Source organism: Anoplopoma fimbria, chromosome 3 (genome assembly GCF_027596085.1).
Source record: "Anoplopoma fimbria isolate UVic2021 breed Golden Eagle Sablefish chromosome 3, Afim_UVic_2022, whole genome shotgun sequence".
Taxonomy (NCBI): domain Eukaryota; kingdom Metazoa; phylum Chordata; class Actinopteri; order Perciformes; family Anoplopomatidae; genus Anoplopoma; species Anoplopoma fimbria.
Genome location: NC_072451.1, coordinates 918588 through 946330, shown reverse-complemented (window position 1 = coordinate 946330; position 27743 = coordinate 918588). Strand labels below are relative to the sequence as shown.

Genomic DNA, 27743 nt, shown 5'->3' with positions numbered 1-27743 from the left:
AAAGTGTTATACATAAAAAGTAAAAAATATGGATGTATAAAGAGGTATGAATAAAACAAATTATAATTAAATAAAAAATTTGAAATATGAGTAAATGAAAGTATAAATAAGTAATTAAAAAGGTGGAGAAAGATAAAGAGGAAGAAATAAAATAATAAAAAGGTAAATCAAAACGGGGAAATATAAAGTGGAATGAATAAAATAATATATAAGTAAATAATTAAATGTTGAAATAAAGAGGAATAAATAAATATATTTTAAAAAATGGAAAATATAAAGTGTTATACATAAAAAGTAAAAAATATGGATGTATAAAGAGGTATGAATAAAACAAATTATAATTAAATAAAAAATGTGGAAATATGAGTAAATGAAAGTATAAATAAGTAACTAAAAAGGGGGAAATATAAGGAGGTATAAATAAAAGAATATATAAGTAATCAGGAATTGTTGAAATATTAAGAGACATAAAGAAAATTGGAATAAGTGGAATAAATTAATAGGTAAATCATTTTTTTTAAAATATAAGTTAGGAATAAATAAGTATATACAAATTGTGGAATTAATAAGTAAATAAAAAGATAAATGCAGAATAAAGAAAACTAATAAAAAGCTAGTCCTCGTCACATGACAGCCGGAGGGAGTGTAGATTTTACATCTTTCAAATATTCTACATAAATATGCACATATCTGTTAATACTGATTATTTTAATTGTACTACTGATTTATTATCCAAATAAACGGGCTGAAAAAAAACGTCCAACTTTGTCTGTAAAAATAACAGCAACCCTATAAACTACCAGACTCCTTTGACAAATAGATGAATTTAAGCTTAACTACTTTATCACCTGTATCTGTTAAATATTATAATATATGTTGTTAAAACCTTTAATAAGAATCCTTAATATGTGTGATATATGAAACACAGTAAACCTACAAGTCCTTCAGGAGCCACACAATGATCTCTGTTCTGTTTCATCTTTCACTTTCTCTGTTCATACATGTGTTTATTTATTTATCACACACACACACACAGATGGAGGATGATGGAGGATGATGGAGGTTGCTTGTCCATGTTGCCTACATGTGGTTCATTAAACCTCTAAAGCTCATACCTGTTCATGCTCATCACACCTGTCGTCCCGTCCCCCCGTCATGACGCCATCACACACACACACACACACACACACACACACACACACACACACACACACACCAGTTTACCTCCACCTCGAGGTCAAACCAGTCAGATGTCATTTACACGAGGCCGTGCTGACCCTGAGTCGTTTCAGTATTTCATGTCGTGGAGTCGGGGCTCAAAAAAACAATATCGGTGGTTTGATTTCCTGCTTTCTGTCGTCACCGGAGGACAAACGGGCAAAAACACTGAACTGAAGAAGAGACGAACTCCCCCAAAGATGGTTCTATACCTCACTGTGTCTCTCTCTCTCTCTCTCTCTCTCTGTCTGTCTGTCTGTCTGTCTCTCTCTCTCTCTCTCTCTCTCTCTCTCTGTCTGTCTGTCTGTCTGTCTGTCTCTCTCTCTCTCTCTCTCTCTGTCTCTCTCTCTCCCTCGTCTCTCTCTGTCTCTCTCTCTCTCCCTCTCTGTCTCTCTCTCTCTGTCTCTCTCCTTCGTCTCTCTCTCTCCTTCGTCTGTCTCTCTGTCTCTCTGTCTCTCTGTCTCTCTCTCTCTCTGTCTCTCTCTCTCCCTCGTCTCTCTCTGTCTCTGTCTCTCTGTCTCTCTGTCTCTCTCCTTCGTCTCTCTCTCTCTCTCTCTCTCTGTCTCTCTCCCTCGTCTCTCTCTCTCTGTCTCTCTCTCCTTCGTCTCTCTCTATGTCTCTCTGTCTCTGTCTCTCTGTCTCTGTCTCTCTTTCTCTCTATGTCTCTGTCTCTCTCTCCCTCATGAGATAAGTGAGATAAATTAATAAATGAATATGTATCTGCGGGGCTCGACAGTAACGGTTGCCATTAGCAACAATTCTCTGCCTTTCTTTATTTTTTTTGTACATAAAGTAAAGACAGCAAACAGAAGGTTTCATTATTAATATTTAAATATTTCTTTATAACTCCAAAGTGTTTGTTATTAATCAGACGGTGGCGGCGTGTCCCACCACACATTCTTCTTCTGCAGATTAACAGGACTAATGTGTTCGGGCCGCGGCGTGGAGCTCTCCTGCCACCGTGTGGCGTTCACACAAACTGACCTCTGTACTTGTAGTTTATTAATACTCCCCACAAATCATCTGGTCACCTTCCTGTCTGAATATTCAAAGATGTTTCTGCAGAATTCAGACTCGATAACTCGTGTTTTTGACGTATATTCTGATAAGACTGTTTAAAAACATTTGTTGAAAAGTGCTATAGTATGAATGGAAAAAGTCCAGTTTATTGTCCAGTCTTTTTTTTTTTCATTACAAGGAATCTGCTTGTTTTGTTGTAAATAAAATAAACATAAATATAGATGATTTAAATTTGAAAGAATATCGATATATATTTAAAATGAAAGCAAATAGAGTACAGTTGTGTGCATAGAAACGACATAATAATATTAATACAAATAATAATTATAATTAAATGACATTGATCAGAATCGTTCAAACACAGTTATATTTGTTTAACTGAAAAAAACAAACATAATAAATATCTGTAGTGTCTTAAGAATGAATATAATTGGATATAATAAATAATGATGAAACGAGATAAAAACTTAAATTATTTTTATTTCATTTCTAAATGTCAACATAAATATTTCATATATTTAATTGCTTTAATAAGATAAGATAAAATAATCCTTTATTAGTCCCGCAGCGGGGAAATTTACAGGATTTTTTTTCCAGTTAAACAGATATAACTGTGTTTTAATCAGAAGTTTTATAGCTTATTAAAACCAAACCAACCCCCCACACTGAACATAACATTTTAATTAATAACAATATTCTATATTGTTCTTCTTGTTCAGACTCAAACCAGAACTAAGTTTAGTTTCAGGACTTTTTTTCCAGTCCACATTGAAACAAACGCACACCAAACTCAAAGCAGTTGAGACACACTGGATTCACTGGATGGTTACCTGCAGCTGTATGAACCCCAAAATGAGCAGATTTAGCGGTGATTTAATGTAATAAACGGATAAAAAGATGCAGAAATAACCACCTGCTGATGCCGATTTGTTAAAAGTCTGAATTCATGTTTTGTTTTGTCCTTTTTTAAAACGACAAGACGATAGCTTTTAAAAAGCTGGTTTTCTGAATGGAGTCTGGATCCATTCAAATCAGTGTAGCTCATCAACACTCAGTACAACGTCTCATCGGCGTGGACATCTGTCTCTCTACACATACCTGTCTCTCTCTCTGTCTCTCTACACATACCTGTCTCTCTCTCTGTCTCTCTACACATACCTGTCTCTCTCTCTCCTCTCTTCTGGTCCTCACCTCCTCTCCTCTGGTCCTCACTTCCTATCCTCCTCTCATCCTCACCTCCTCTCCTCATCTCCTCTCGTCCTCACCTCCTCTCCTCTTGCCCTTCTCTGGTCCTCACCTCCTTCTCTGGTCCTCACCTCCTCTCCTCTGGTCCTCACCTCCTCTCCTCTCCTCTGGTCCTCACCTCCTCTCTTCTGGTCCTCACCTCCTCTCCTCTCCTCTGGTCCTCACTTCCTATCCTCCTGTCATCCTCACCTCCTCTCCTCCTCACCTCCTCTCCTCTTGCCCTTCTCTGGTCCTCACTTCCTATCCTCCTGTCATCCTCACCTCCTCTTGCCCTCCTCTGGTCCTCTCCTCACCTCCTCTACTCTCATCCTCCTCTCATCCTCACCTCCTCTCCTGTCATCCTCACCTCCTCTCCTCTTGCCCTCCTCTCGTCCTCATCTCCTCTCCTGTCATCCTCTCCTCTCCTCTGGTCCTCACCTCCTCTCCTCTCCTGTCATCCTCACCTCCTCTCCTCTGGTCCTCACCTCCTCTCCTCTCATCCTCACCTCCTCTCCTCTCCTCTGGTCCTCACCTCCTCTCATCCTCACCTCCTCTCCTCTCATCCTCACCTCCTCTCCTCTTGCCCTTCTCTGGTCCTCACCTCCTCTTCTCTGGTCCTCACTTCCTGTCATCCTCTCCTCCTCACCTCTTCTCCTCACCTCCTCTACTCTCATCCTCCTCTCATCCTCACCTCCTCTCCTGTCATCCTCACCTCCTCTCCTCTTGCCCTCCTCTCGTCCTCATCTCCTCTCATCCTCACCTGCTCTCCTGTCATCCTCTCCTCTCCTCTTGTCCTCCTCTCCTCCCCCTCGTCTGACCTCTGATAATCTGTCTCTCTCCTGCTTTGCCTTTTCTCTATATTTTGACCCTTTGCGAGACTCCGTCTTTCCTCCTCCTCCTCCTTGTATCCTGTAGGTAGCATCTCTGGAGTGCATCTTTGACGGTTCCTCAGCGTTAGGACAGCAGCACCTCCCGGAGCTCCCCTCCCCCACCTCCTCCACCCTCTATTCCCACGGCGAGGACAGCCCCCTCCCCTCCTGCTCCTCCAACCCCTACCCCCCGATCCAGGTAAAGCCTGTTGTAGTCCGACTTCATCCTCAGTACTGCTGGAAACCAGACATCCCACTGACCACGTTCACATGCAACACGTTTATTGTTCTTATTCCCAAAAAGACAATATTCCTAATAATCTGTTAACATGAATATTCATGTTAACATTCAGCCGTTCATATTCAGGTTAAACCAAAGGCCTTATCATCATCCTCACTAGTGACTCCCACCTTCTTCTCTTCTGGGTTTGACGGGTCGATGTTTAAAAGTACTAATACCAGATAGTAAATATACAATATGACAGTAAAAGTACTACTACTACATTGTAAAAGTATTCTGATACAGTAAAGGTACTAATACCACACTGTAGAAGTACTAATACTACTGTGTAAAATTACTCTTGGTGTGAAAGTACAGTGGTCCTCACACTAAAAGAGTATTTTTGCTAGTGTGAAAAGTACTACTTCCACACTGTGAAATACTCTATTACACTAAAAGTACTCCATGCCTCATCTTCATCTCCAGTGAATCCCACGTTGACGTCGTTCTCTTCTCTGTTTAACGGGTCGATGTCCCAACACGTCATTTATCACGTCTAACTAATTAAAGGGGAACATCAGGAGATAAACTATGTTTTTATTAGTGTGTGTGTGTGTGTGTGTGTGTGTGTGTGTGTGTGTGTGTGTGTGTGTGTGTGTGTGTGTGTGTGTGTGTGTGTGTGTGTGTGTGTGTGTGTGCACAAAGAATGATCCTAAAATCTGGAGAACATCAACATAAGATAAGATAATCCTTTATTAGTCCCAACATCAACATGTCACACATGTTTTAATCTGAATATGATCCATAAAGAATATGATGTTTACATGAAACATATCACTGTGATGTCATACTGATGAGTATTAGTTGAGTATTAGTTGAATATTGAGTATTAGTTGAATATTGAGTATTAGTGAGCATGTAAACGTAGTCGGTGTTTACATCTCATCATGTTTTCATCCATCAGTGCATGAAGAAAAGCCTCAGTCCAGACACGCTGCTTTAAGTTGTTTCTGCTCTACAGAACGTGACCGTCACTCATGTTTATATGCTGCAGTCAGGACGTGGTTAGCCTAGCTTAGCATAAAGGCAGGGGGAAAACATACACCTACAAGCACCTCTAAAAGCTCACGTTTTTATCTCGTTTGTTTAATCACTTAGGTTTTATAGGTATATTCTAATACGGTAAAAGTAATACCATGCTGTAAAAAATATACTCTGTTAAGTAAAACCACTAATACCACTGTGGGAAATATTCTATTAGCGTAAAAGTACGAATAAAACATTGTAAAAAATATGTTACATTTAACGTACTAACATGTTAAAATATTCTGCTACATAGTACTAATAAAATACATAGCTGATTTGAATTATAGACTGATGGACTTATTGATTGACTGATGGACTTATTGATTAATAGACTGTCTTTTGATGAGCTAATTCATTGATGGACTAATTGATTTATGAACTAATTGATATATTGACTAATTGATTTATGAACAAATTGATAGATGGACTGATGGTTTTAGCTGTACTTGAAAAATCCATTGTTCTTATGTTTTGTGTGCAAAAACTTGGATTTGTAAAGTAGCTGTATCTGTCTGAATGGTATAAATGTAGCGGAGTAGTAGTAGAAAGTACCATGAAAAGACTCGAGGGAAGTACATGTACCTCAAAGTTGTACTTGAGTACAGAGCTTGAGTAAAAGTACTTGGTTACTTCCCATCAGAATGAACACAGAGCAGCGTAGCATTAGCTCCAGCGCTCCTCTTTCTGCTCACGCTGGAGAAATCTCCTCATCCCGCTCTTCATTGTTTCCGTCACGTTTGATGTGCGGCGGCCTGACGTCATTGGGCGGCTATCTCCGACGCCTCCGCCGCAGCGATAACGCCGCCAACGTGTCCTCACATCCCACAAAGACGGAGTACTGTACACTCCTTTTTATTTATTTAAATTATTATTATTCCTTTCATTTTTTACACCCCTCTTCCTCCGCCTCTCGCCCGCTGTACTCGGCAGCGCCATGGCAACACAGGAGATGAATGGCGACAAAGAAAATCCTGACGGCAGGGAAATGGAGGAGGAGGAGGAGGGTTGAACCTGCGGAGAAGGACAAGGGCAGATTTAGTGAGGCTTTCTGTAACAGGGTGACGGTTAAATGCGGTCCAGTTCGTCACCAACGAACAGATTTACGGCGGCTCGGTCGTTATTTATCACCGAGACAAAAGACTTGGAGGCCGTGAAATGACTCGTCACTAATGCCTCTTCTCCCTTCGTTCCTCTCATCTCTGCTACACTTCATTCCCAGCTGCAGCAAAGCATGCTGGGAGGACAGGCCAACTCTATTTATAGCCAATAGAGTTACAGCTGGTTCGGAATATTAGGGGAGGGTTTTTCCAGGAAGGGGAAGTCTGGGAATATCAGAGCAACAGCAGAATGTATTTTCCTCTTTGGACTGATTATCGGCCTTGTTGACCTCCATCAGGTGACCTTCGCCGATGGAAGTGGACGATGTCTGTGTGGTTTTAGCGCTGGCCTAATGTTGTTTTGTTTATTTATTATTTGTTTGTTTGAAAGAAGAAGTTGGCGGTTTGATTGCAGGATCATTTGTGTTTATTCTCGTCACTCGCTGTAGACGCGCCGCAGAGGAGGAACGACGGTTGATCAATCATGGAAGAAATAACAGCTATTGGTACTTTGCACATGTTGTTGAAATCCCAGATATCCCGGGAAACTAAACGCTGTCTTTTATCGGTTCATAACATCATTCAGAGGCTGTTTTCACTGTATCTACCAGGACACGCTTGGCTGGTTTACTACAGCTGTATAAACGCCAAATAAATTGATTTAATTGGAAAAAACTGATTAAAATGATGCCAAAAACACAACATAATGATGCCGATTAGTAAAAAGTCTGAATTCATGTTTCGTCAGGTATATATGCAAGACAACAAGCAAACGACTTTTAAAAGTTTTGTCTTCTGAATGAAGTTTGAATTGATTGTTGCTAGGCTATGCCAACAGGTGTAAATACAGCAGCGTGTTATTGTTTGTACCATAGTGTCTATTAGTTGATGTCAAGTAGAGTTGGGTGTCATCTGCGTAGCAATGGAAATCAACGCTCTTCCTCTGGATTATAACTCATACAGATGTAAATGTAGTGGACCCAGAACAGAACCTTGTTGCACTCCATGTGGGATGTTTGGTGTTTGTGTTGAGAAAGCATGAAAGGACATTTTGTTGTACAATCAGTGTTTTTTGAATTAGTCGTTGCCTTCCTCTTGACTCTAAAACACACGTTATCAAATATAAATAAAGCATAAACATACAGAGTGCAGTAGTTGAAGCGACATGGCAACGGGAAGGTCCGCCGCCAAAAGGTCGACAACAAATGTTTCTCTTAACATTCATGAAACGTCAATTATTTTATCTAGAAAAAAATGAGTACATTGATAAAATAATACAATCAGACACAATCAAGGAATTGATTGATAAAATCTAATTGTCTGTTTTGCAAATTATAGTTTCCTCACTTATTAAATGGTATTATAGTTGTTTTCATGAATTATAATCGACTTTAATTTGTTTCATACTTCTGGTATTTGACATTTTAGTTATTTTCTTAGTTTTTCCAAAGTATTTAAATGTTTTAAATGACTAAAATCACTCAACAGTGAGCTCTAGTTTGAATCAGCCGTCGCTCCACACATCACAGGTCACCGCGCTGTCCCGTCACGGCCAAGATTACTCAGCATTTTTGCACAGTTTCCCCTCGTATGTGGACCGGGAGTCAAAAACTGTGAGGCCTGAAGTAGGACAGAGGTCAGCTGGACCAGATCCTCTGAGAACCAGGAAGGAGGAGGATGAGGAGGAGGAGGTTGAGGAGGAGGAGGTTTTCTAGACTGCAGAGAGAGACGAGATCAGAGGACCAACTTCCTCCCTGCGTGCGCTCTCTTTAAACGCACACTCTCTCTCTCACACACACACACACACACACACACACACACACACACACACACACACACACACGTCCGTCCTCTCGTCAGCGCTGCAGTCTGTTGTCGCTGTCTGCTCTCACACAGACGGAGGAGGCTGCCGACCGACCGGCTGCTCCGCGATGCTCCTTCACCCCAGCGGGTTAATCCGCCCCCGGAGGCTCCGCTCTCTCTTTTGCCCGTCCGACAACCGCCGCCGTTTACCGGCGACCGTCTGCTGCCGCCTCTCATAGCGACCCCAGGAGGAGGAGGTGGTGGAGGAGGAGGAGGTGGAGGACGACCTCGGGTGTGTGTGTGTCGTCGCTTCTTTCCTGGAAGCAGCACCTCCACAAAGCTCCGCCATCTCTGCAGCTTCCCGTGTTTGTGTCTGAGGAGGAGGAGGAGGAGGAGGAGGAGGGGGACACACAAGGTGGAGTAAAGCCCCCCCTCCACCCTCCCTCCCATCGTCTGCTCTCCAGCCAGCATCACCTCCGCCACCCGGCAGCCTGCAGCAGGAGCGAGAGGAGGCGACACTCCACCTCCACCTCCACCACGGCAGCAGCAGCAACAAGCAGCATGCTCAACTCTGTGTGGTACGCCAAAAAGATGGGCCGCCGCATCATGGGCACCCTGAGGAGAACCAAGCGGCTCCACCGGCGCCTACTGGTAGGTCCGCCCCCCACCATGAGAAACCACATCTTCATAAAGGTGAGGAGGGAGGGGGGGAGGTGCTGCACCGTGTAGCGTGAGTCATATTCCACAGTGTGTGTGTGTGGACGTATGATCGTGCACTGCTCCGTGTTGTTGTTGTAAACGTATCGATCAGATGTGGGGAAAGTTACAATAAGAGCTGCTGCTGCTGCTGCTGCGTCATGTGGTGGATCAGGACTCGTGCAGAAACCCCTTCACATCTGGTTCAGTTCTCCACCGCAGATCTAGAAACGCCCACAACCTCACATCCAAGTCGTTTGTTTACCACGACAGAGCGAAATCATGAGGACGGTGATTTGTTGTTGAAGCTGCAACGGCTGTGAGACGGTTATTAGATCCGAAGATCACGACGTGTGTCGGCGGCGTTCGCTGAATGTTCCAGAGCTTTCGGCAGCTTGGGGTCGAATCACATCGTAGTGTTTCTGTGTTTTTTTAAATATATTTGGGATCCTGCTCTTTTTTAATTTGTTAAATAAATCTCTGCGTGAACGACGTGAAATAGAGAGAGAGAGAGAGAGAGAGAATCACCTGCATAAACAGCAGCATCATGTTCTGTGCAGATGTAAAGGAACCCCTGCAGTAGCACATGCCTTCCCCCGGCGTTGCCTAGCAACCTCCGGGCTCCTGACACGCAGCGCTACCCCGCCGCCTCGCTGTTCACCGCCTTAACATGCACACACACACACACACACACACACACACACACACACACACACACACACACACACACACGTAAGAAATGTAGGTTTACATTCAGGACAAACGTATGTAAATGAAGAAGAGAGAGGAGCTGCTGGTTCTGGACATATTTATTCCTCATCATGAATTCAAAGCTTTTTCTTCTGATGCTCTTCTTCGTGGAAACGATCAACATGGACTTAAAAACTGTGATTCTTTCTCTATTAGTGCTGATCATCAGAAGATACCGTCCCAACGTGCAGCACATGTTCTCGTTTAAATGTATTCAAAACTTAATCGGACGTCCTCTGTAGAGATCTGGAATCTTTCCAGTTCTAAACGTTTTTCTTGTCGAGCTTCAGTTGAGGCTCTAAAAGACTTTGGATGATTAGTCGAGCTCAAACAACTTCAGGAGCACCGAACAAGAACTGTGGACTTCATCGCTTACTTTAGACAGAGCTTTTTATGTCCAGCATGAACAGGAACACTTCAGTGTTCATGTGGACACCTGACTCGTGTTTTTAGAAAAATTGTGAACTGCTCCTTTAACCCTCCGAACCCCAAAACCAGCAGGCAAATTGAAAAGCATGTTTTTTATAAACCAATCGCCAAAACTACTACAGAAACTGTAAAAAAACATCATTATCATCAGATTTTCTTATCTCCAACGGTCCTTGAACACATCTAAAACAATTTTTTGGTGGATATAAAATAGTCTGGATCCTTGTAGACCAGCTGCTATAATGAAACAACGAAGAGATCTGTATCTGAAAATATGGATCATCAATGATCAATAATTAGTGTCGGCGGCAAAACACATGATCATTGATCTCTAAAAGTTATATTTATTCTTTTTTTCTTTTGTGCTGATCCGATGTGAACCGTGAGTTTTATGATCCGTTGCTCCACTAACATGGACGGAATGAAGTTCCGATGATGAAAGTACCCGCTTGTAGTTTTTTCAGTAGTTTTACGCAGTTAAAATGAGCATTATTTATATTACCTGCTGTAGGAGAGCTCAACTCTCTCAGAATATAAAAAGTAAAAACTCCAGGAACACATTTCATGATTTTCAGAGAGGCAGATGAAAGAAAATGAGTGAGTTACAGAAGCCAGACAGGAAGTGATGTCAGGACAATCGGAGGAGGAGGAGGAGGAGGAGGAGGAGGAGGGATTCATGAGCAGCAAGGTCACAACAATCCTCCTCAAACTGATCCAGGATGTGAAAGAGACCTGAAATAAACAGGTTTCTACTAGGACTAATCTCTCGTGTGAAGCTCTGTACTTACGCGTTTGTTAGTGAAATGCATCATGGGAGTCGCAGTTTGCTTCCCTCCTTCAGGCTACTTTCCCCTTATTTCTAAAGAATCAGATATTCTGTCCACTTTGACCTTTTTGTGTTAACTGGCCCAAACTTGAGCATCACTTCCTTCCTCTTCCTCGTGCTGTTCAGTCAGCGAAGCAAGGCACTTTGGTGGTTGTTGGTTCCCTTCCTCCATGCTGAAGCTCTGTTCCCTGGTGGTTTGGCTGATATCTGAGGGCCTGACGTGACCCTGAGCTCAGAGATTCACGACTCTATTGATCCAATCTATCAAATTGGTATTGGAGGATTGAAGCCTGCAACTCTTCATTTTGTTGGAGACCTTGAATGAGTTCAGACGGCGAGTTGACCCGGACGTACATCCCAGAATCAGTTTCTGGACACGTTTTCTCATTACTCAGATTCCTTTAAAGAGGGCATCTGACATAAATAAGACGCAGGTTGTGACAAAACCAGTTTCCCTCCACGGATCAGAAATGCTTTAGTTCGTCCATCACAGCTGCTCCATGCAGGAGGAGTTCGTATGTAGCGTGGAACAGGAATACTGATATTTAAAAAGCCTGCATAACTGACCCCTTTAACAAAACGCCTTCTGATGGGTGTGTTGTTCTGTGTGGCCTGTAGGTGGAGCTGCAGATGCACAGTTCAGACACACACCTTCATCAGTGTATGGAGATGGAAACACTGTGATGTATATTTATCCTGTGACATGTGTATCGTATCGATTTGCTCTCTAAATGCTGCGTCGGTGCTCCGGTTGTCATGAATCACGTGGGTCACTTTGTCAGATTCAGATGAACTCAGTAACAGTAACAGTTCTTTATTGTTCAGACGACGGGTGGACGGTGCAGACGTAAAGATATTCACAGCTGATCGATGCACAGTGAGGCTTCGTTTGTCTTCAGGGGTGAATGTATTTGTTTCGTGTTCAGGGACACAAATTACCCATTTTTTTGCGTCCCTCGGCACGACTTTCTTTTCCTGACAACTTAGATTTAGCCAACAAATCCGCCTCTTAGGTTAAGGCAACAACAAGGTGTCTAACACCGGTCTACTTAATAAAAGGTTAAAAATGGCTCTTTAAATATCCAAACAAACTATATTTATGACAGAAAACAGTCAAAAAAAAGTTTGGTTTAACTCACAAGAAATGAATCTAATGGGCAGATTGTGGTGAAATTTACTTCATCAAAGTATTGAGATCTGTAAGAACTAGAACATCTGTCATGGAGTCTGTTTGTTATTAAAACAATCCTGTAGTTTATGGAGCCCAAGTTTGACATATTTAAATGTTTCTAATAAAGAAGTGTAGCTTATTTATTTGAATATAAACGGGTTGTAGAAAAATGGCAGCGTGAAGCTTCATATTGGAGCTCCCCAGAGGATGAACCCGGCCTCAATGACCTCATGACCTTTGCTACCAGGGTCCTCTTGAGTCTAGTCCGTCCACTAAAGTTAACTTTACCTTGGAGGACCGTCGGTGTTCTTTGTGCTCCTGTTACGATGTGTTCTCATCACTGGAAACATCAGCAGAAGCTTAAAGCTGCTGCAGAGAACATCCACATGAAAGCTGCAGCTCTTCTCCCCCCCCCCCCGCCGCCCTCTGCTGCTGACGCTGACATGCACGTCGCCATGTCTGGATCTGAGAGGAGGGGGGAGGGAGGGGGGGCATCGATTATTGATGCGGCGAGCAGAGCCACCTCCCTCCCCCCCCGTGCTGACATGAGCCTCGCTCACTGAAGCCGATTAATTGGCAGCAGAATGGGAGAAGACCAGAGAGGGAGCGTGTCACAGAGTAACTGAGGGGGGTGAAGGGAGGGGGGGAGAGAGAGAGGGGGAGTCATTGTGCTTCGCTGGCGGAGTAACAGGCTTGAGTTTGGATCTGCTGCTGCCGACAGACGGAACAAGGACTCCATCCATAATTCACCGTTGGACCTCCTCCAGTCGGGATTCTCCTGCAGCACCGATGACCACACATTTCCCCGGCAGGAGTTCACCTCCAGGGCCGCCATGAACGGCGCCGACAAGAAGCCGCCGCGGGTCAACATCAACCTGCAGGAGTCCATCGCACACCTCCACCCGCTCCAACGCCAGCACGCCATCGAGCTCCACCGACAGCAGCAGCAGCAGCAGCAGCAGCAGCAGCAGCAGCCGCCTCCACCGGGTCGTCCACCGGTCCCGGCGTCTCTGTCCACGTTCACCGCCTGCACGGTGCCGGCGTCCTGCAGAGCTCGCAGCCGCTTCCTCAACCTGCGGGACAGCGTCAAGAAAAGCCCGACCAAGAGCACCGCCAAGGTGGTGGGAGGAGGCGGCAATCACGCTGGGAACCGGCCGGAGATCCCCTGGGTGCCCTTCGCCTTCAGCAAGGTACTTCAACGGGTTCTGTTCTGGAGCCGGACACCTCTACATCTTTAATTTAAACCATTTCCACTTTGTTGTTCAGCTGAAGGTGAAGCTGGACCGAGTTTAAAAAGTAGGGACGTTTGAGTACGAAGCATCGTCATCAGAGGTAGTTCATCGCTCCGAGTGTGTTTTAATAGGAATAATAATACTTTTATTTGTATTTCACTTTTCAAGCTGTAAACACAAAGTGCTTTTCATAGACAGCAGATTAATACAAATACAAAATATCAAGAAAAAGAAAATAAAAGACGGGTTGAAATACATTTACAGACCAATCAATCAGAACCATTTAAGGAAGGACCGGTGAGTCTACTAAAATGTATTTAAAATCAAGTGGTTGCACAACAAAGCTATATTTAAAAAATAAATGAAAAAATAGATACATTTATTGGATTGGCAGGTGAAAAAGGCAAGCTGGTAAAAATGCAGAAACAGTGTCAGCAGATCAAATACTACCTGGAACACTGTAATACAAAAAGTACTCCAAGTCCGACCACCGGGATTCCATGAAGTCACTTTATCTAAAACTCTTGACCTGAAACTGATCCACAGGGTGTCGTCGAGTGTTTTTGATCAGCTGCGGTCGACAGAGAGATTTTCAGGTGTGAAAGAACTCGTTGAATCGTCTGTTTTTTTTGGTACTGAAACGTCCTTGATTGGCTGCATTGTATTGGCTCCAATGTAGAATATGGGGGGAGGGGGCAGTTGATGTCTCGTTGTCGTGACCTCTGACCCTTGACCTCATTGTGTTGACGATTGAGCAGCTGTAAAACTCAACTGGTGAAATTATGTGTGTGTGTGTGTGTGTGTGTGTGTGTGTGTGTGTGTGTGTGTGTGTGTGTGTGTGTGTGTGTGTGTGTGTGTGTGTGTGTGTGTGTGTGTGTGTGTGTGTGTGTCCTGCTGTCAGACAGTGAGTTACTACAGAGAGTCGGTTTATGGAGAATCGATACAGACGTCCATGTGTGGACTCTGTTGTCGTGACATCAGTCGTGTCCCAGTGAAACCAGAAGAACCTTCATCTTGTCAGTTCTTCACCCATCGAACCCGTTCAGTCACGTTTTCATCTGTTTTCCTCCTGAGACTCTTTGTTTCATATCTGCTTCTCTTTATTCTTTGGTTTTCATTCTCTTCAGTGTTGTAATCTGTAAAATGTAGTGTTGGTGATGAACTAGAATAAATCCAGTAGTTTGAAGGAGATGTTTTCACATGAATATAAAATAGATATTAGAGATGAATTATGATGTTTAACTTCCTAACACTAGCTCTAAGATTATAATACATCATTAAAACTAATAATGACTAGATTTGATTTAATCAATAAACATACAATCTTTTATTTCCTTATTATTTAAATTGTGTGTTTTTATAAAGTAAAAGAAACACTATAAATGACTACAACAAAGTAAAAGTATAACATTTAGTATTTTTGATGTTTTACTGACTTCATAGTGTTGAACAAACACAATCTGTATCTGACAGTATGGATCATCAGTTCTGTGGCTAAAAGGAATCCTTAAACGTTACATTTGTTCTGATCCGATCCGTGTGTTTCTACGATCCGTTGCACGTTCATTCATCAGTAGAAGAGTTCGGTTCTGGTTGGATCAGAACATAAACCTCGTCCTCTGTGTGTCGCTGCATTCGTCACACCGGTTCTTATTCGTTAGGAGCCGTTAAGCCCCGGTTGTCGGCGTCCTGTCCGAGCGGCGCTCCAGAAGTAGGGCTGCCGGATCGATGCGGTCGATGTGCGCGGGCTAATTTTAGCGGCTGCTGGTTTTCCATGGGGTTCCAAGTTCTGCTGCTGCAGCACAACAACCGAGCAGCTTCACCGGGTCCTGGGTTTGTGTAATCGAGGTCAACCACGCTCACTTCTCTTTACTGAGGTTTTACACAGTGTGTCTGAATAGGAACAAAAATCAAACATAAAAAACAACAATCAAAAATTAGAACATGTATTAATACTGAGAAGAAAATAATATGATAAATAAATAGAAAAAACTGGTTTTCTATCTAAATATAATGTTCGTACGTTTGAACTCTTGATTCATACAGGTTTACTTATTGTGGTGAAGCATGGGATCATGGGAGTTGTAGTCTTCATTGCAGTCTTTAGGATGCCTTCAGTGTCTCCTCCTGGTAACGTTTCTCTGTAACTTCACAGGCGACCAAATGCACCTTTACCTCGATTGAAATACCAATACCATTCTCTGTTTTGATAATTGTAAGAAACATTTGTGATCATGTAAGAACACGACTCAATATGATGGACATCATTCTGCATAATTACATTGATTTAATTCATACTTTGTTGTACTTTTACTTATTTTTACGCAGTGGTATTACTACTTTTACTGAAGTGAAAGATCGGATTAAATCGGATGAACGCAGGCATCAAATATTTCATCACAAAATAAAGGTGCTAACTAGAACCAGAAAGGGTTCTTGGGCCTGTTCCCTTAGGAGAACCCTTTCTGTTTCTAGGTAGAACTTTATTTATGTAAAGATTCTACCTGGAACAGATTTGGAGGTAAATAAAGGGTTTTACCCAGAACCCACTATAGTGAGGCTCTACAGAGAACCCTTTCATGGTGAAATTGTTCTAACAAGAACCCACCCAGGGGTTTCTACTGAGAACCCTTTTATATTTAATGGGTGTCACCTGGAACTCACCCAGAGGGTTCTACCAGGAACCCTTTTATATTCCAAGGGGTTGACCAAGGACAGGCGGTCTTCCAAAAAACCTTTTATATTTAATGGGTTTCCCCTAGAACCCACTCAGGGGGTTCTACTTAGAGCCCTTTCATATTCTAAGGGTTTCTTCTGGAACCCTAATGGTCGAGACTAACGTGATGCGGCTCAAACCTCAACGAAACCAACGCTTTCAACAATCCTTTAAGAACTCTTAATTCAAAAAGGGTTCTGGGTAGAACCTCATCTCTTCACGAACAACTCTCTTTATTTCTTAGTGTCTGGATTCTTTCTCAATAGATTTTTCGTTTACTTAAAAAAAGTATCATATCCCATCACATAAATGCATGAATACTGGGACAGACGTCTCATAGAGCAAACAGCAGAGCGTCGCCATGGTGATGTGTTGATACTGGTTAAAGCTTGACCTTTGACCCCTCCAGTGCTGATGTCACTGCGGGCTGTCGGGGTGAGTAACTCTGCTCTCCCTGATTGAAAATGTCTGCTGCTTTTCAATAAGTCACAGAAAAAAAGGACATCTGCCCCCCCGCTGACACTGTAGCCGAGGGACCAGGGATTTACACACACACACACACACACACACACACACACACACACACACACACACACACACACACACACACACACACACACACACAGGATGGCTTTAATCTCCTCAGAGCAGCAGATGGGTTTGAGTTTTTGCCACATCAGGATCCAAAAAAGTTGTGGGGCGTGTCTGGTGTAATCTGTCAATCACAAAGCGCCCTCCTGTGATTGGCCGAGGTCTCTGACACTCTGCCCTTGTGTGTGTGTGTGTGTGTGTGTGTGTGTGTGTGTGTGTGTGTCAAACTCCTCCCGTCTGGCACCTCACCACGATGAAAACAAACAGAACTCAGATCAGTCAACATGGACATCCATCCTCTTCATCCTCCTCCTCCTCCTGTTCATCTGTGCTGCACTGTGTTTGTCTAACCTTGACCCCCCCCCCTCACCATCCTATTGTTCAGCAGGCAGACGCCACCCCGCCCTCCTCTCCCATAATCCCCGTGATCCCAGTCTCGCCAATCGCAGCCGAGACCACCGTCATCCCTCCGACGTCACAGGTTTCTTTTTTTTTGTTTGTTTGTTTGTTTGTTTGTTTTATTTCCACCCTCCACCTGTGTTTGTCTCTCCGTCTGCTCCGTCCGTCCACAGATGTTTGTCCTCCTCGTTTGTTCATTCATTACTTGGCTGCTGCTCGTTGTCGTCATCGTGTAGAGTTTAGTTCAGGCTCCGATGAAGTGAGCAGATTACAGATAGAAAAACAGAGGCAGGAAATGCACATCTGGCTCCTGGCTGAGTGAGTGAGTGAGATTTACTACCTTTTTTAAAGAAGAAGAAGAAGAGTGCCCCTTCGTCCTTGACTTGATTGGCTTCATGCTTCAGCAGTGCATCCTCTGCAGTGTGAAACGCCGCCATGTACGTACCGCTCCGTCCTCGCTAATCTCAAATCCGCCCGCTGTGTCGCATCACGGGAGAGTTAAGTCTTTGATGTCCGTGGTGGTGGTGGTGGTGGTGGGGGGGGTTGCTCGTGCTTTCGCTGTGTGCTGTGTGGTTGGAGAGGTGGAGCTCTGCGGGAGGTCGCTCAGGTGGTGGTGGTGATGTTGGGTGCGGGGTGGTTCTGTTGGGGAGACGTTCCCTCTGACTGTGTGATGTGTCTTCTTCCCTCCTCAGGCCAACCCTCCCCCCGTGGTGGTCAACACAGACAGCCTGGACACGCCTCCTTATGTGAGTCTAACAGTGTTCTCATCACTACGTTTACATGCTCACTAATAACACTATTACTACACTAATATTCAGAATATGACATAATATTCAGCTTCATGTAAACTTCTTACTCTGAATGGATCCTCTTCAGATTAGAAAGTGTGTGATATGTTGATGTTCTTCAGGTTTGAGGATCATTCTTTGGACAATAGATGAAACAATAGAACCAACAGATATGATGAAAATAAACAAATAAATAAAATGTAATTAAAATAAATAAATAATAAAATAAATAAAATAATATTATCAATAATAAAATAAGACCCAGATGAGTTTAACTTGTTTACTTTAACTACTTTAAGCTGATAATACTTGTGTACTTTTACTGCTGATACTTGGCTCACGTAAACATCATATTCTGTTTAGATATTCAGAATTATTCTGAATGAAGTATTTTCAGATGAAAAAGTGTGATATGTTGATATTCTTTATACAACATGAAGCTGATAATACTTGTGTACTTTAACGACATGAAGCTGATAATACTTGTGTAGTTGTACTGCTGATACTTTAACTACATGAGCTGATAATACTTGTGTACTTTTACTAATAATACTTTTACTGAATGAAGCAGATAATACTTGTGTACTATTACTGCTGATACTTTAACTAAACACTTGAATCTGGTGTGTGTGCAGGTGAACGGGACGGAGGCTGACTATGAGTACGAGGAGATCACGCTGGAGAGGGTAAGATCACTCTGAATCATACTGCTCATTTATGGACTTGTACTTCTACTTTATTTAGAATATTTCGAAGTTTTAATGGGAGTAATATCATGAGAAAAAAACTTTAAAAAGTAATTATACTTAAAATCCCAGAATCCTCAGATTCACATCAGATACTGATGCTCCTCCTCACTAACGCGGGTCACTTCCTGTTTACTGGCGGCGTGAAGACCAACGCCGTAAAAAAAAACAATAAAAAATATTCAAATATTTTATCCTAAATTTCTGACTTTAATCTCTGAATAGTAATAATTTAATATATAATATTTTTGTACTTTTACTACTGATACTTTTACTACATGAAACTAAAAGTACTTTTAATACATGAGGCAGAGTATACTTGTGTACTTTAACTACATGAAGCTCACAATAATTGTGTACTTGTACTACTGATACTTTAACTACATGAGGCTGATAATTCTTGTGTACTATTACTACTAATACGTTTAACTAAAAGTAATAAAATAACACAAAAAATCTGATTATTTTATCCTAAATTTTGTGTTCAACCTCAAGTTTCTTCTCTGAATAATAATAAAATATAAAATAAAATGGCCCCTAAAGCGTAGAAATGTGAAACGAGGACTTTTTTAATGCAGCTGTGTTTTAATCTCTAACTCTTTTTAAGCATCTTCTTTTTCATCGTCTTGTCCTAAATCACTTCTGCTTCTTCAAGTGCAAATAATTATCAGTGCAGCGTGAATAAAAACCATCTGAGTCCTGAAGGAGACGACCGTCTGTCCGTCGGCTTCATATGTTTTCATACGATAGGAACATCTATCACTGTTGCCTGCAAATAAAACATATATTTGTATTATATATTATCTTGTAAACACAGTTTGAAAGGGTGTGTCAGTGTGTCAAAGCCTGATATATCTGATCATTAATCCGCCGTTAAAAATAGTCCCCCACTCTGGATATTTCACATTAAAAGCCTTCCAGCAACTCAAAGGCCATATGCGCTTCCCTTTCCTGGTAGGCTTTTATTGTGAAATGTGCATGAAGTGCAGAGTTTCAATGACAAAAAATGAAAAAAAAGATGAAGATATTTGACTTATATCGACTTAAAGGTGGTTAAAAAAAAGAAGACAGCTCGTCGGTAGGCTTGTTCTCAGAGTTGAGGATCTCTGAAAGGACTTTTTAAAGATAACAGGAGTTAGTTTTCTCATCCGTCCGTCCATCGTCCTCTTTAACTCGTCTTCTCTTGTGATTGTTCCATGTTTCCAGGGGAACTCGGGTCTGGGCTTCAGCATCGCCGGCGGCACAGACAACCCCCACATCGGAGAAGACCCCAGCATCTTCATCACCAAAGTCATACCTGGAGGAGCCGCGGCCCAGGACGGACGGCTCAGGTGAGACCATCCTGGAGATATTTATATTTATATTTATATTTATATATATATGTGTATATATGTGTGTGTATATATATATATGTAAGATATATGAGTGTTCCTGTGAAGCTTCAGACTTTTAAAGGTGACGTTATGCAACAACTGTTTTGCGGTTGTTAGTTTGTGGAGCAGCTCTGGAGCAAAGCTATGTGGATGTATTTTAGACACCAGACTCCATTAAAAAAACGGCTTCTAGTGTACTACAGCTGCCTCCATTGGTTGGTTAGTTAGTGTGATTGTGTCACTTCAGTTAATCCAAACAAATCCTTTTAAAACATTTAACAACAACAACACAAACTAACTGACTGATGGACGCAGTGAATGGAGTCTGGTGTTTGAAGAGAGCATGGATAAAAAACGTAAGTTCCCCGTCAGAGAGGCAGTCTGACAGCAAAGTAAAGACGTGAAAATATTCTAAATATTATGTACTTTTTTAATGTATTTTTATCATTTTAGCTAGACAGAACAGCCCCTTTTAAAAATACCTGGTAAATATACATCTGAATATAAATACACATACATATGTGCACAATAATAGAATATTAATATGAGGGAGAAAATAAAATAAATAACAAAATAGAATTAATATGAAGTAAAAAATTATAATAAATAAATGGGGGGGAAAAATAGATAAATAAATACAAATAATAATAAAAAACAGACATTTACAAAAGAGTGGCATTTGCATCATAGCAGGGTTAGTTCTTCTGTAGTAATACACAGAGTATTTAGAAGTACCTCATACAACCTCACTTCTAAACATCACTACTACTAATCCCCTGCAGTATCCTGCTGCCTTTCACTCCCTCATTCATAATGCAGCTGGTCCAGGTAGTAGTGATGATGATGATGATGATGATGATACTGATGATGATGATGATGATGATGATGATGATGATGATGATGATCCAGTCTCAGGTTTCCCACTAACAGATGAACCCTGTGCGTCGGTCTGTCAGTCATCGGTGAGGCTCATGTGTCCGACTGAAAGCTCGGGTCGCTTACAGACGGAGAGCAGAAATGGACATGAAACATTTACAGTTCACAAAACTACAAACAAACGCTGAAAAAAGCACTAAACTGAGACTTGAGACGACGTCCTACACTTCAGAACATGTAAACTTTAGATTATAGTATTATTAATAATCTTAACTGCTTGGGAAGAAGTCAACAGAATGACACATGTATCCTCAAGAGTGAAACATTTTATAAAACCTTTGTTGTCTGTTTGAGAGTGAGACGAGGAGATGTAACATCGTTTGAGTTAGAGCTCTCCATTTATTGCTTCACGAACTGAAATGAAAAACTCTTTTCGAGCAAATAACTTTAAAATGCTTGTTTTCTGACTGGAGTTTGGTTCAATCAGTGCTAGGCTATGCTAACATTGTAGCTGCTCCATCAACACTCAAACATAATATAATTTAGGAGTAAATACAGCAGCGTGGTTATTGTTTCTACCATATGGTTTATACTCATATTTATACACATAGTGTTGTCTGGTCTCTGGTCGGATTTCCAACTTTCTCGGTGGTCCTTGAACATACCATGTTTTACGAATGCTTCCATCGGGAAAAGCAACCAAATCGAAACTTAGAATTGTGATATTTGATAGAAAACACTTTATTCTTAAAATGATGCCATAAATTTGCTTTAACCTGATTCTGTAAAAAACATTAAATTCTGAGCTCCTCAGTGCAACTATGAAGACATGGTTGATTCACCTGAGACCAACAGTCATGTGACAAAAAATCTGTGAAGCTCAATTTTTGTAAAAGAATATATCAAAGAAATTCAACTTGTATTTTCTTTTTTTTACAATTTATGGCATTATAATTCTGTTCTTCTGCACTCAAGACATGTCTGAGTTCTCTTTACTTCTAGTCGTGATTGTTCTGTTTCCAAAGAGGAGCAGGACTTTTATTTTGAAGAGAAACTCAAGGACACAGATAGAAAAAACGTGACAGGAGTGAACTTAGATACCAAGTGTTAATATTCCACGTGTTCCTTTTACATACAGTTTTAATCACAACAGCGTATCGAGCTAATTGTAGTTAAGCGATGCGTCTGATAAGATGTCAATGATCAGGATTTTACGGAATACAGAACGTCACACGGCCGGCTGGGTTCTCCAAAGTGAAGAGATGAGGTTCCTTTTGCTAAAGAATATCCACTCTCCGAATATTACCCTCCCTTCCACTGGCCGTAGATTCTCTTCCCTAAACTGTTGACCTGCGGTAAATCTAGTCGGGGGTGTGATTGACCTTCGGTGGCTTCCTGTGTTTCAGGGTCAACGATGTCATCCTGAGGGTCAACGAGGCGGACGTCCGGGATGTGACCCACAGCCGAGCCGTGGAGGCCCTGAAGGAGGCCGGCTCTCTGGTCCGACTCTACATCCGCCGGAGGAAACCCGTCTCTGAGAAAGTGATGGAGATCAAACTGGTGAAAGGACCCAAAGGTGACGGAGGAGCGTTTCATTCTAAATATCCAGTCAGCCTGAACGCTAGCTGCTGTAGTGGAGATTCTTTAGTGGAATCCCCTCAGGGCCTCGTGATTATTCAGACAAGAAGCCAGGCTCAAGAACAAAGCCTCGGTTTCCACGTAAACATAACCTAAACCTATGCTTTTGTGCATTTACGCGTCCTGGTTTGTGTTAACTTGGCCGCAGCGCGTTTCAGCGAAATCGTGTAAATCTTACTGTAAAGAGACTCTGTTGGTTGATAATGGTTCTAACAGTCTGGTCCTGGTCCTGGTCCCTGTGTGTTGCAGGTCTTGGCTTCAGTATAGCAGGCGGAGTTGGGAACCAGCACATCCCGGGCGACAACAGCATCTACGTCACCAAGATCATCGAAGGAGGAGCTGCACATAAAGACGGGAGGCTGCAGATCGGAGACAAACTGCTCGCTGTAAGACGTCCGTCTCCGACATCAGTATTTAGTGTCGTAGAGTTTATATTTATAGAGTGTAGTGGTAGTAGAAGTAGAAGTGGTGATGTGGTAGAAGTAGCAGTAGTTTTAGTGTAGTGGTGGTGGTATTAGTATAGTTGTTGGTGTAATAATGGTATCAGTGGTAGTAGTCAGTTTTTTTAGTGTAGTAGTTGTAGTAGTAGTGTTATTGTGGTTGTGGTAGTAGTAATGGTGGTAGGGCAGTAGTTTTAGTGTAGCAAAGTAGTAATAATGGTAGTAGCAGTGGTAGTAGTAGCAGAAGTTTTAGTGTAATAGTAATCCTAGTAGTGGTGATGGTGGTGGTAGTAGCAGTAGTTTTAGTGTAGCAATAGTAGTAGTAGTAGTGAAAGTGGTAGTAGTAATGGTGGTAGTAGTAGTAGTATTGTTAGTGGTGTTGGTGGGGTGGTAGTAGTAGTAGTAGTAGTTGTAGTAGCACCACATACTTTTATTTCAGTAAAGTTTTGAATGCACTACTTTTACATGCGGTGGAGTATTTCCACAGTGTGGTATTAGTACTTTTACTGCAGTAAATGATCTAAATACTTGTTCCATCACGGCGTAGTGGTAACAGAGTGAAGCCGTGAAGGACGCTAACAGAATGTCTTAACTCCTCCTCCTCTGTCTGTTAAGCCCCTCCTCCTCCGTCTATTAAACTCCTCCTCCATCTGTTAAACTCCTCCCCCTGCATCTGTTAAGCCCCTCCTCCTGATGACGAGTCACCGTGTGTTTTGTTCCTGACTCAGGTGAACAGCGCCTGTCTGGAGGAGGTGAGCCACGAACACGCCGTCACTGCCTTGAAAAACACCCCCGACGTGGTCTACTTGAAAGTGGCTAAACCCAACAGTGTCTTCATGAACGACAGCTTCGCCCCGCCCGACCTCACCAACTGTGAGTGACGCCTCTTTACCTTTTATACACAAACACCAGACAGGAACCAGTGAGTCGGACTGGGAGCACTGGTTTTTATACTGCAGGGGAAAAGGGACAACACGGATCACACATGAGGATCATAAACATATCAGGCAACGGACAGCAGCATGTTTTCATTATCTGCATTAATTCAACCATTATATTATGCAGATTCTAATATCTGCAAACCACACGGCGGCTGGTTTACTGAAGCTGTATGAAGCCAAAATAAACAGATTTATTTGTGATTTAATAGTAATAAATGGAGAAAAAAGGCTGCAGAAATAACTAAATAATGATGCTGATTTGTAAAGAGTCTGGTTCGATTGGTGTCAGGTAGAAGTGCAACAGGTCCTAAAACTCATTAGCTCAAAAAAAGGGTGCAAATATAACTTTTAGATCTCTGATCATAATTTTTTACTCTTCGATTCTAATTAATGATCCATATTATCAGATACACATCCCTTTTGTTGTTTGATCATATCAGCTGGTCTATAAGGATCCAGAATATTTCTTTTTTTGCCACCGTCCCAAAAATCATTAGTCAGTAAACCATCAAAAATACTAAATGTTATACTTTTACTTTGTTGTAGTTTTTTTTAATCATAAAAACACACAATTCTAATAATATGTAAATAAAATAATGTAATTTTATTGATTAAAGCAAATATTTTCATTGTTAGTTTTAATGATGTATTATAATCTTAGAGCTAGTGTTAGGAAGTTAAACATCATAATTCATCTCTAATATCTATTTTATATTAATGTGAAAACATCTCCTTCAAACTACTGGATTTATTCTAGTTCATCACCAACACTACATTTTACAGATTACATGTGAACACGTCATGATAATGTTAGAATTTACCTTCAACCAATACAAATTTTCACTGAACAGAGCCTGAACGCATCATAATGTAACTGAGCTGAAACCAGATCAGCAGGTCCTGGTTCAGATGTGTCCTGGTTCAGATGTGTCCTGGTTCAGATGTGTCCTGGTTCAGATGTGTCCTGGTTCAGATGTGTCCTGGTTGACTTTCTGCCTCTGACCCTGAATCAGTGTTGAATTCAGGAGGGACTGCAGTGTGTCTTTGATGATGATGATGATGATGATGATGGGGGGGTTGGTGGCGTTCCCAGCGGCCTTCATCCAACAACACATTTCAAAGTCGAGGCGAGGCGGAGCTCCTCTCAAACCTCTGCTGAAGTCTAACGCTGTGAAGGACGAGCTGTAAATCCAATCATGGCTAATCCACGAGATGACTGAGCATAGCACCCTTCAATCCAAAGCACATTCAGAAAACAAGCATTTTAAAAGTTGTTTACTTGTCGTCTTGCGGACAAATCTGATAAAACATGAATTCAGACTTTTTACAAATCATTGTTATTTCTGCATCCTTTTGATCCATTTATTGAGATTAAATTATAACAAAATCCACTTATTTTGAGTTCATACAGCTCCAAAAGATCACAATGTCCCAGAGCCTTGATAAATGATCCAGACAACAAATTTAATATCTTTATTTTTGCAGATAGATTTTCTTGTGATTGATTATTTATTAATCAAGTAATTTGATAGAATAGCATAAAACATCAGATAACTGACACTGTTTTTGATGCTTGCTTAGCCATTACTAATACTTTCAGATATTTTATAGACATTGTATGGATATTTTTAATTTTTAATGATCTTTCGCAAAAACAATTCAGATATCCAACTTTTATTTGGAATATTGTACTCATAATGTTCATATGTTACTTGTTTTTAAATATATTTTTGCTTAATAATTAGGTAGTGTATATAGTGTAAGTATTCTTGATATTTATTTATTTAGAATATTGCTATAATGATTTTTAGATATTTCCCTTTTATTTAAAAAACATTCCAAATTCCTTTTTTATATTTTACCCTATATTCCAGATATTTTACTATTACTTTCTGATATTTTTACTGATCATTTTTTCAGACATTTCTAAATTGTTAGGGGGAAATTTTAATAATAATTTTCTGATATTTTACTTTTACTTTTTCGGATATTAAACCATTTTATGGATATTTTTACTCGTAATTTTTCATATATTATACTCAATTTATTTATCAGAAAATGACTCACATTTTGTGTAATATTTATCGATATAGCAATATGACATTTCTTATAGGTTGATATGTGATTTTATTCATAGCCTGACTGTTTATATAAATAAAAACATGGTTGCTACGGTTACGGGGGGTTTTAGTAGTCGGTCTGCAGCAGAAACAGATGCTCTTCCCTCTAAACGTGTAAAAGAATCATCCCTACATTCCTACATGTGGGTTTCCTCAAACAGCTCGCGATCCGACCCGGGTGAGTTCTGTGTCTCACTAGTTCAGTTTACGACCCCCCTCGAAGGCCTCCTGGTCTCGTCCAATCAGATGGTAACAGGAGCCCGACAGGTGAGTGTAGGTGAGGGTCTGAGCAGGTGGAGGATCAGATGGATGTAGCAGCAGACCTGGACGTGAACACGTTTCCTCTGTTTGAACGTCTTCAGGTCTCATTTTATCTTTAAATGTGAAAGCTGCTTCGCTGGTTTTGGGATATTTTGATATTTAATCTAAATGTTGTGTGTCTTGTTTTCAGCGTACTCCCAGCACATGGAGAACCATATCAGCCCCCCCGCCTTCCTGGGTCAGCCCCTCTCCCCGCCGGCATCCTCGGGACGCTTCTCCCCGACCCCAAAGAGCATGCTGGGAGACGACGACGTCACCCGGTGAGGACGCACACTCAAACACAAAACATCTCTGAATGTTTCTGAGCAGGTCTGGTGTCAGAAATCAATCAATCAATCAATCAATCAATCAATCAATCAATCAATCAATCAATCAATTCGGTGACACTTTTTTCTGATATTTTGCAGATCATTTACGGATATTTTATTTAAATGTTTTCGTTATTTTAAAATTAATATATGACATTTAACTAATAATTTAAGATTCTTTATTAAAATGTCATTGATATTTGGGGGTATTTTACAAATACTTTTAATGATCCTTTAATGTTGTAGTTGATGCGGTCCAGTCAGTTCAGTTCGATCCAGTGATCCGTTTCTCGTTGTCTCACACTAATTCTAATAACTTTGTTTATATCTTTTTAAAGTGATAAATACACAGAATACGAAACACGCATACAAAATAATTAAATGAATAAAGAAATAAACTATAAATACAGCGAGGAAGGATTAACTGCATCAAACTCAGATAAAACAAGTTTAAATGCACAAGTTCACTGGTCTGGTAACAAAGCCGGTTTAATCAGTGACACATTTGAATTTCTCTGATACTAAACGAAATATTAATGTTCCATCTTTACTACAAAAATCTGTCTTTTACAGGAAAGCAAGGAAAAGACAAAAAACACACAAAAAAAACGTATAAACAATCTTAAATGTTCCGATATTTTGGTTTCCACCAGGAGCAAAGGAAAAAAGGTCCTCACACCACTTATCCACTGCTCATAAAGCACAAGCACTGAGATATCATTTCTATCAACAACACAAGCAGCTCATTTTTTTGGCCTCAGCAGGTGAACGCAGCCGCCCTCTGCTGGTGGAAACCTGCATCTACACACAACACCATCACTCAGATCTACAAACAAAACACACGT

The 27743-nt window shown here is 41.3% G+C and overlaps 1 protein-coding gene across 9 annotated transcripts in view; it reads left to right on the top strand.

Annotated features, from left to right (window-relative positions):
* The window catches only part of dlg1b (discs large MAGUK scaffold protein 1b), a 92251-nt gene that overhangs the window by 45958 nt on the left and 18550 nt on the right, over nt 1–27743 (top strand). For 7 of the 9 annotated variants that reach the window (XM_054596683.1, XM_054596679.1, XM_054596686.1 and 4 more), the window contains exons 6-13: nt 17334–17429; nt 18040–18093; nt 18771–18821; nt 20088–20212; nt 22537–22706; nt 23018–23154; nt 23937–24081; nt 26721–26850. In XM_054596683.1, coding sequence (XP_054452658.1) covers nt 17334–17429; nt 18040–18093; nt 18771–18821; nt 20088–20212; nt 22537–22706; nt 23018–23154; nt 23937–24081; nt 26721–26850 — 908 coding nt within the window. Of the gene's footprint in view, nt 1–4377; nt 4531–17333; nt 17430–18039; nt 18094–18770; nt 18822–20087; nt 20213–22536; nt 22707–23017; nt 23155–23936; nt 24082–26720; nt 26851–27743 lie in introns of all 9 variants that reach the window. The other 2 variants (XM_054596687.1, XM_054596681.1) reach the window with 2 other exon arrangements.